Below are 9,626 nucleotides of genomic sequence, written 5' to 3'. Positions count from 1 at the left end.
TCATTGGCGGCGGGGGGGGGGGGGGGGGTGTGTGTGTGTGCAAATCAATCAGGTTGAAATCAACAGGATGTGGCCATCTGGGGCGGAGCCAGCCTGGGGAAACTTACATTCTGCTTTGGCACAGATGAGGCAGGCGGTGGTGCAATGGAAGAAGCTCAGGATCCCAGCTACAGCCGCGCTGATGTCAGTGCTGCTGGGGTGGAGGTTCAGGGTTGTGAATCTCTGGAACTGGAACTTGATAAACTCCTCCGGGGCCACTTTGAAATGAGGGACCTGGGCGGAGGAGCAACAGTGGGCAGCAGGGACGATCCGGAACCAGCGAGACAAAAAGAAAAGAGGGATGAGTGAGACAAAGCTGCAGAGGGTGGCTTCTTTTGTAAAAGACCTTTGCCTGGCAAGAGATGGAACTTGCAAGACTCGGGGCACCCACTCCACAGGAGGAAGGTGACGTGGCATCCATGACAACGCTTGAGACCCAGAATGGGAAACCCTTCAGCCGGGGACCTGGGTAAATGTACTGTGGACCTTGGAGCTGGGGTCTGTGGGTCTTTATTCTCAGAAGAACTGCCCACTGCTGGGCAGACAGACAGATGGCTCTTGAAGGCATAATCCTTATACTATTTGATGTGTGGTTAATGAATCAGAGCAGAGATGCCCTGGGGACTAAGGGAGGGGCCCCCTCAGCCCAGCCTAGCCAACAGATAAATAAACCAGCTCCCATCCTGGGTAAAAGCCTGGGATGGGTTCCTCCGGAGACTTACGTGAGGAGGGGGAAGCGCTGCAGGCTGGGAAACCATCTCTAGGGCCTCCGGATGGAGCCCGGTAAATAAATACCTGCTTTGGCTTCATTAGGACAGTGTCAGCTTCCCTCTGCATCTATTCCTGACATTTCAGGGAGGCACTGCCCCTGCCTTCGGCCTCTCTTCTCCAGGAAAGAGATATTAACAGGCTGGAATGGCTGCTTTACCGGCAGCTTAGGCTATTGGGTAGGTAATAGGAAAGCTAAAACGTAATAAGCTGCCATCCACCTTGATTTTATCACGTCACCCTGGTATCCAGGGCCAGAAGAGCTACAGGCTGCTTGTGCCTCTATCAGAGATGGGGCTGAAACCTCAACCCTCATCCTCACTTAGGGTGCCCAGTGTGAGGGCCAGATTATTGTGAGCATGGGTTTGGACTGATGTGAAAGTGAGTAAGATTGAGGGTAGACAGCAAGAAGAACTTCCTGATGGTGAGTTGGTTGGTTCCTAGAATGGGTTATTCAGACATGATTGCAGAAGTTTTCCCTGCCTGGGCTGGCCCAGAGTCTGGGATGACATTGACACGGTCTCTGTAGGATTCTGCTACCTTTTATCCTTTTTAAGCTTCTGGAAGAAGTCAGCCAGAGACCAGAGCTCCTCTGAGACTGGGATGAGGGGAGGGTAAAGATTTAGCAGAAACTAGGGAGAAAATTCCTGAATTCAACTAGGATTAGCCCTTGAACCACAGAGAGAGGGCAACCAATATTTTTTAGCAGAGACTGAGAAGCATAGAACTGGGGAGAGAGACTGGTGAGTAACGACATTAAAGAGCGACGTTGACCCGGGGTGTGTCCTAAGGGGTCTTTCTTCCCACTGATATTTTGCAACGCTTACAATCTGTGTAAAATGAATAACAAATGCACCTTGAAAGGAAAAAAGGTCACAGAAGGGTAAGATGGAGGCCAAGGTGGGCAGGGGCAGGGTGGCCAGGCTGGCTGGCTTACGCATCTGAGCATCTCTGCCCGAGGCCCTCCCCGTGTGGCCATCCAGCCTACCGGGTTCCAGCAGCAGCTAACCTACCCCCCCATAGAAAGTACCCTTAGAGATTCCCTTGGATCCACCAACCCAGAGATGAAGCAGGCAAAAGGCTCAGGAAAGTGAAGGCTCAGGGAAATGCGTTTCAGAGTCTGCAGTCCTGGGTTTGCGTCTGGGTTCTGCTGTGTGATTTGGGGCAAACTGCTTAACCTGGCTAAGCTTCATTAACATGGAGAAACAACAGGTGCCTCTTGAGCTTTGGGAGAACAGAACGAGACCCTGTAAGTGAAGGATGTGCTAGTTCAGTTCCTAACATGTGGGGTAAGTGTTTAGGCAATGCCTTTTCTCATTCCCTTCCCCCTTTCTCCCCAAACCTTGAAGCTCCCGGAAAAGCTCTTAGGTCTGTATGTGCAAGGGGTGAGGGCCGAGGGGGCCTCCCTAAGAAGGGGAGCTGGTGGGAAGTCTCCAGCACAGCCTGGCATCTTGAAGGCGGCTGGGAGGCAGCCAGCTGCTCCGATGGGCCCCGGAAGGGATGTGGCCAGGCCAATCCTGCTGAGTCTCTCTCTGGGACAGAGATCAATCCAAAAGGGATCTGCAGGTGCAAATGCATCCCCGGAAGTCATCATGGAGGGGTGGGGGGATGGAGAGGTGAGCGGCATGGAGGGGAGGGCAGCAAGGCAGAAAGCAGCCAGCCACAGGGGCCACAGACAGCTTAGCAGCGTTTAAAAGAATGAACTCCTCAGTGAGCGCTCCATTTCTTTTCCCTGAAGCTGAAGGGGATCAGTGTGAGGCAGTTCAGCCTCATAACAGTAGAAGTGCGAAACCTGAATGGAGGGGGAAGCTTGCTCTGGAAGGAACATGACCAGACAAAGGAGGGGTAACCGTCTGGCCATTCCCTGGGCGGCACAGCCCGCCTGGCTGGTCAACGACACAGGGTCCGGGGCGGTGGGATGGGAAGATGGGTGCAAATCAGGGTGTCCACCTCCAGCCTGAAATGCCATGCAGGGTTAAGGGATGTGTTCGCTGAGATGAAATAGCCGCTGAACACCAAGAGGAGGCCATTCTGGAGTGGGGACTGGGGGGATGGCTGTAGGGGACAGTGAGGAAAGTGTGCTGGGGAAGAGGGAGAGGGGGGAACAAAAAGGAGAGAGCAGAAAAGAGGAAATGGGCAGCCGAAGTCTTGGCAACCTCACTTGGTGAAGATCAGAGCAACCGGGAAATAACAGCCTGCCACAGATCTGAGCTGTTACGTGGAGCCTCTGGCAAGAAAGGTTTAAATTAAACATCAGGTCTAACTTGCAGGGGCCCAGGCCTGGGAGATGCTGGAAGGGACTGCAGTGGGACAGAAGCTCTTTCTTTTTGGCCTGGGCTGCCTCGGGAGTCATCTTTCAGGACATCTGGGAGGAAGGATGGGGAGCTGTCAACACAGACCCTGCCCATGGCCTGAAGCTCAAGGATTCAACCTACAGGGCAGTGGTAAGTAAGACCCATTGCAGGACTGGAGCTAGGACCGCAGGGCACTCTACTGTGCTGATAACAATTCTTAGCGTGGGTTCCTAAAACAGAGAAGACCAATATTCTTCCCAAAGCCTCAGGGACCAAGCCCTCTGATCATAAGAGAAGTGGGAGCATCAAGGGAGTGGCTTCCAGAGGGCCTGGGCTAAGCAGGGGCCTGTCTATTGCTCCACTGCCTCGGTGAGGGCAGCTCACTAAGGAGGTGCCCCATCCTATTGCAAGAACTGGATGCTCCCAAAGCTAACGCTTGTGGAAGGCTGAGCCTCTAGGCTCCCAGGACAGGTGCAAATTTTGCCCTTCTGTCCCCTGTCCCTCCGCCCTGCCCCTCCACAGCTCCTGACCATCCAGCTCCATCTGTTCCCAAAAGACCTGGCTAGAAGGCCCTTGGGAGGCTATGGGGTCACCTTGCCACTGTCTCCCAGGAATGTATCTGAAAGGGGAAGGACTGATTGATTCCAAGGACTAGGAAAGATTCCGGCAATAGAATCTCTGAAGTTTCCAATTTGTTTTCTCTGGGGGAAAAGGAGGGAGAGAGCTGCTGGAATAGGGAGCAGGCTATTACTCAGAAACTCATCCCCGACCATCTTTGTCTCCCAGGGAACGAGCGCTAGAGGGAATGGACCCAACACTTTGGAGAAGTAAACCCTGGAATTGGTGAATGAAGAAGAAAGCGAAATAAAATCTCTTTTCTAGAGAGCTTACAAAACAGAGGTTTTCAAACTTTATTTCAGCACTAAAATGTAGCAAGGCCTGGCCCCAAAGGCATTCTTCTCCAGAATCCCAATATCTAAACAGAGACTCCGCAGCTGTTCCTGTAGAGCTCAGACTTCTGCCCTCTTGGCCTCCCCTGGACCACCACCCTCCCCAGCCTCTCCCTCTACCTGCCGCCTTCGAGGGACCCCCCCCTTCCCCTGTCACAGGACCCCAAGACTCGGAGGGGCTCAGCTTGAAAATCTTATGAAACTCTTCCTCTGAGTCCCCCCCATCCAAGCAACCTGAAAAAAGTAAGTGCCCAACAAAGGCCCAGTTCTTTTATTTGTATTGATGTTATTAGTGACACCAACCAGAACTTGATTCACTCTTCCAGCCCTTAAGAATCCACGATACCTTTGGGCCTGGGGCACAGGCTGCCAGCCTGCAGAGAGCCCCCCAACCCTGCCCAGCACTCACCTCCTTCTCCCCACAGATGTTGCTGATGATAGAGCTGGAGGCCGGGCTGGAGGATGGTCCCAGGACAGCGACCACCCCCTTGGGAAGGATCTGACACACTGCAGCCAGCGGCAGGGGCAAAACGTGGGGAGCAGGAAAGGAAACAAGGCGCTCATCAGGTGGGGCGCGGGCTTCGGCCTCGAGTCCTCCGATCTTCCCCCCGCTGGCCCCTCACCTCCCGCCCACCCCCGTCCCCGTCCTGGTCCCCTCTCCTATTCTTCCAAACCCAGTGCCTCTCCTTCCCTGGACTACTGGGCTCCAGGACAGTTTTATTGGAGTTTATGGATGGTATTAAATGAGGAAATGACCCAGGTTATGACAACATACGGCCTCAGCCAACAGGGTGTATAAATTGTCTGGGCTGTCACCGAAGGACGGAGGCGCACAGCGGAAACCTGCACGGCCCACCCCCTTTCTGCCCAGCCTGCAGGATGGGTGCTGGGAGCCCGGACATGGCTGCTGCAGGGGCTACGGGTCCAGCTCACAGGATGGCCAGCCAGCATGCAATCTGTTAGCCACCCCCCGCAAAGAGAAAGAAAGAGAGTTTAGAGAGGAAAAAAGGTAGACAAGCAGAGAGAAAAATGACAGTGAGGATGATGCAGGCAGAGAGAAGAAAGCAGCTCAGCTAAAATCAAAGGGAACAGGAGAGAGAGAGGAGAAGGAAGAGAGAGGGTGAGTGGCCGAGAGGGCCCTCATCTTTCAATGCCACCCTCCTTTCACCTGGCCTGGAGCCTGGCGCTCCTGCTTCCCTGAGCCCATCACATGCCTTCCTGACCAACCAGCACGCTCTGTGGCCTTGTACCTCCCCCTGGGGAAGGCGCCCTTCCCTCCTCTACCCCGGATGCTCACTCACCTGTCAAGAAGCACCTCAAATGCCACCTTCTCATTACCCCTCCCGCAACTCCTTTAAGTAGAATCCATCCTCCCTGGGGCTCCGAGGCCCATGGATTTTCCCTCTGTTCTAAGACACTTGTAAATGTGTCTGTTTCAGTTTGTTGTTTAGATGTGTTTCTCCTCTCACTAGATTTCAAACCTCTTAAAGGCCAGGGCTGAGACGTATTTCTCTCTAAATCCCCACTTCGCATCTCCCTGGTGTCCAGCACAATGTTTTCTAAGCGCCCAGTTCATATTTGTCCAATGAATGAGTGGATGGGTAGGACACGCAGTCAGAAGAGGAGAGAATGTAAGATTTTAAAATGCTACATCCTTTCGAATTATGGTTTTCTCCAGATACAGGCCCAGGAGTGGGACTGCTGGGTCGTATGGTAGTTCTATTTTTAGATTTTTAAGGAACCTCCATACTGCTCTGCACAGTGGCTGTACAAATTTACATTCCCACCAACAGTATAGGAGGGTTCCGTTTTCTCCACACCCTGTCCAGCATTTATTGTCTGTAGATTTTTTTTCTTTTTTTTTTGCGGTACGCGGGCCTCTCACTGTTGTGGACTCTCCCGCCGCGGAGCACAGGCTCCGGACGCACAGGCTCAGTGGCCATGGCTCACGGGCCCAGCCGCTCCGCAGTATGTGGGATCTTCCCGGACCGGGGCACGAACCCTTGTCCCCTGCATTGGCAGGCGGACTCTCAACCACTGTGCCACCAGTGAAGCCCTGTTTGTAGATTTTTTGATGATGGCCATTCTGACCGGTGTGAGGTGATACCTCATTGTAGTTTTGATTTTACAACAGCCAGGACATGGAAGCAACCTAAATGTCCGTCGAAAGAAGAATGGATAAAGAAGATGTGGTACATAGATACAATGGAATACTACTCAGCCATAAAAAGGAACGAAATAATGCCATTTGCAGCAACATGGGTGGACCTAGAGACTGTCATACAGAGTGAAGTAAGCCAGAGAGAGAAAGACAAATATCGTATAATATCGCTTATATGTGGAATCTAGAAAAATGCTACAGATGAACTTATTTGCAAAGCAGAAATAGAGTCACAGAGGTAGAAAACAAATTTATGGTTATCAAGGAGGGAAGGAGAGGGTGGGATGAATTGGGAGATTGGGATTGACACATCTACACTATTGATACTATGTATAAAATAGATAACTAATGAGAACCTACTGTACAGCACAGGGAACTCTGCTCAGTGCTCTGTGGTCACCTAAGTGGGACGGAAATCCAAAACGGAGTGGATATATGTATACGTATAGCTGATTCACTTTGCTGCACAGCAGAAACTAACACAACATTGGAAAGCAACTAGACTCCAATAAAAATTAATTTTAAAAAATGTTAGACTGAGAAACGAAGCGGGGAAGAAAAGGAGAAAACAGACAGAGAGAGAACGTAGCACAATTCTCAGCACACACGTGGTGATATCAGAACCACAGAGCTGCCCCTCGGATTATACTCTGTGGTTCCCAGTCTCGCTACGAGACGTCCTTCTCTGCAAACCACAAAGCTCATCTCTGGACGCATTTTCCTCCTACTCACATCAAGAGTCAGGTCAGTACAGTGAGGTTAAGGAATCAGTCCAAGCATCCTTACTGAGCCAGCTGCAAAGCCACATCTGCCACCTGGTGTTCTTTCTCCTAAAGCAGAGTCCTAACCACTGGCCCATAGAGCCAAGTGATGGCTCTAATGGGGCACAGGCGGTGGGGTAGAGCACCAGGGTTCAAATCCCAGTGCTGTAATTTATCACACAAATGACAGATCTGTAATTTACCACACAAACGATAGATCTGTGGGGTCTTCTTTCAGCCTGAGGCTCAGGTGGGGGTCCTTTAACATCGTGGATCTCAGCTGACTGACAGGTTGCCAGCAGTGGGTGCCTGAGGGGGACTCAGTGGTACCAAGTGTCAGAACCATCCCCAGCAACAGAGTAACTGTGGACAGGCTTTACCTTTGAAGAACACTCTTCAAAGTCCAAGCTACTTCCGTGGCTTGAACACACGTAGCTAGGGGCTGCTAGGGCTCTAAATTCATTGGCCATCAAATTCCTATTCCTACAGCAGCCTCAGGGGTGGAGCTTAGTTCCCGGATGTTAAGTGACTCCCCGTAAAGTCACACACCTAATAAAGGTCTGAGCCAGTGTTGGAATTCAAGTCTGCGGACCCCACCCAGTGTTCGTCCCACTACCTATTCTGTCTGCCCTACTCCTTGCAGCCACTTTGCCCATCTCTTTTCAACCCCAGACCACACCCCATCTTGTTCTGCTGCACCTGCTTCCCCAAGGTCACCAATGTCTCTTAGCAGTTCTTATCTCTCTTTTTGTAGCATTTGATGCCGCTGATTGCATTGTTCTTTTGAATTTCATGACACTATCCGATCCTGATTCTCAGCCGCTTCTCTGGTTGGTCTTTCTCACTTCCTTAGCCAACCCCTCTTCCTTCTCCTCTCCACTAAATTCAGATTTTGTCTGTGCCTCACTCTCCCTGGGCAATCTCGACCTTGCCTGTGGACTCCACATCTCATCTCTGCCCAGGTCCTGGGTTACAAAACAAGTTCCACCTACCTGCTGGGCGTTGCCACAGGGACTTCCTTCTGGTGTCTCTTCCAGAGAGAGAGGCAGAAAGGCAGAAAGCACAGTCCTTAAGAGCGCGAACTCTGATGCAAGCCTATCTGAGTGTGAGTCTTGACTGGGTCACTTACTAGCTGTGAGACCTTGAGCAAGTTACCCAAACTCTCTGAGACTGCTTTCTCATCTATAGAACTGGGATGCTAACAGCACCTCTCCTGCAGGGAATGTCGTGAGAATTAAAGTGAGTTAATACATACAAGGCACTTAGAGTGGTACTGACGTGCTACAGGACTCATTATTATTATTCCCAATACATCATGTCTGTTATATACTTTTCATACGTAATCTGATTTGATCTCCACACTGTCAGGAAGACTCATTATTATCCCCACTTTACAGATGGCGAAACTGAGGCTTAGAAAATTTAAGTAACTTGTTCAAGGTCACACAGGTCATATATGGTAGAGCTGGGCTTGAATTTGGAGATCCATCTGGCATCAAAGCCCAAGCTCTTAACCACTTCACTTTACCCTCCTTAGCTCCTGAAGTTCAAACCGTGGTCGCCCTTGACTCTTCCTTACCTCTCCTTACTGCATCTACTCACTCGCTATACCAATCAGGGGCCAGGTTCTGACCATTTGACCTGCTCACCCCCCACTATCCTTTCCTTCCCACTCCCACTGTCACAGATCCGTCAGCCCCTTTTGCTACCTGCCTCCTAAGGGCTTTCTCCGTCTCCAGGATTCTTCATTTTCCAATCTGTTCTCCAAAGCAAGGCCAATTATAATCCTAAACGTAGGTCTGTGTGCTCCTGCAGGGCAGAAAGCTTGTCTTATTTATCTCTGTGTCCTCCATGCCTAGCACAGGGCTGGACTCAGAGTTAAGGTGCTCAATAAATAGCTGTTGAACCACATTGAAGCCCACTCAACTCTTTTCATAGAAAATTGGAAATAAGCTAAATGTCCAATCATAAGGCAATAGCTATCTAAAGTGTGGGTCATATACCCAAGTGGGATATTACTTAGGCATTTAAAATGCTTATGAACAGTTTATAATAATCTTAAAAATATTTGTGTAATAATATGAAGAGCAAGAAGCAGGATATAAAATTATATGTATATCTACATGAAGGCTACAACTAAGCAAATACAGAAAATTGTTACGCACTGCGGAGTGACTGGAAAAAGAGGTTATAAAAGCCCACGTTTATTAAGTGCTACTACTTATGGCCCATTCTAAGCACTTTATGTGAATTGACTTATTTAATTCTGGAAACAACCTGATGTGATAGACACTGTTACTGTCACCCTCATTTTACAGATAAGAAAACAGAAAAGTTAAGGGGCAGAGTCAGGGTTCAAACTCCCGACCCCTCACTCCAGGGTCAGCTCCCTACCACTGCACATCTCCTCCCACTTCCCACCAGCTCACCTGGAACACACTCCAGATTTTCCTACCTGAACCTATTCCCAAGTTGTTCTCTCTGACTAGACCAGGGGCCTTAACCTTCTGCCTGAGATCTGTGGGCAGAAGTCAGTGGCCTGTGAACATTTGGGGGGAAGAAAGATGGCATTATTTTCTCTTAACCCCTAACAGAAATTCAGCATTTCCTTCAATTTGGAATATAGGCAATAAACCACAGTATGTTAACAGTT

General features: G+C 50.3%; 1 protein-coding gene across 1 annotated transcript in view; it reads right to left on the bottom strand.

Moving 5' to 3' along the window:
- The window catches only part of GRIK4 (glutamate ionotropic receptor kainate type subunit 4), a 319,110-nt gene that overhangs the window by 155,247 nt on the left and 154,237 nt on the right, over positions 1–9,626 (bottom strand). Inside the window, exons 3-4 of the mRNA XM_007450618.1 lie at positions 4,461–4,558; positions 108–273 (exon numbers count right to left, since the gene is read on the bottom strand). Of these exons, the coding sequence (XP_007450680.1) occupies positions 108–273; positions 4,461–4,558 (264 nt within the window). The remainder of the gene's footprint in view (positions 1–107; positions 274–4,460; positions 4,559–9,626) is intronic.

The sequence above is a fragment of the Lipotes vexillifer genome, unplaced genomic scaffold (assembly GCF_000442215.2).
Source record: "Lipotes vexillifer unplaced genomic scaffold, Lipotes_vexillifer_v1.1 scaffold352, whole genome shotgun sequence".
Taxonomy (NCBI): Eukaryota; Metazoa; Chordata; class Mammalia; order Artiodactyla; family Lipotidae; genus Lipotes; species Lipotes vexillifer.
This window is presented reverse-complemented; position numbering and strand designations above follow the sequence as displayed.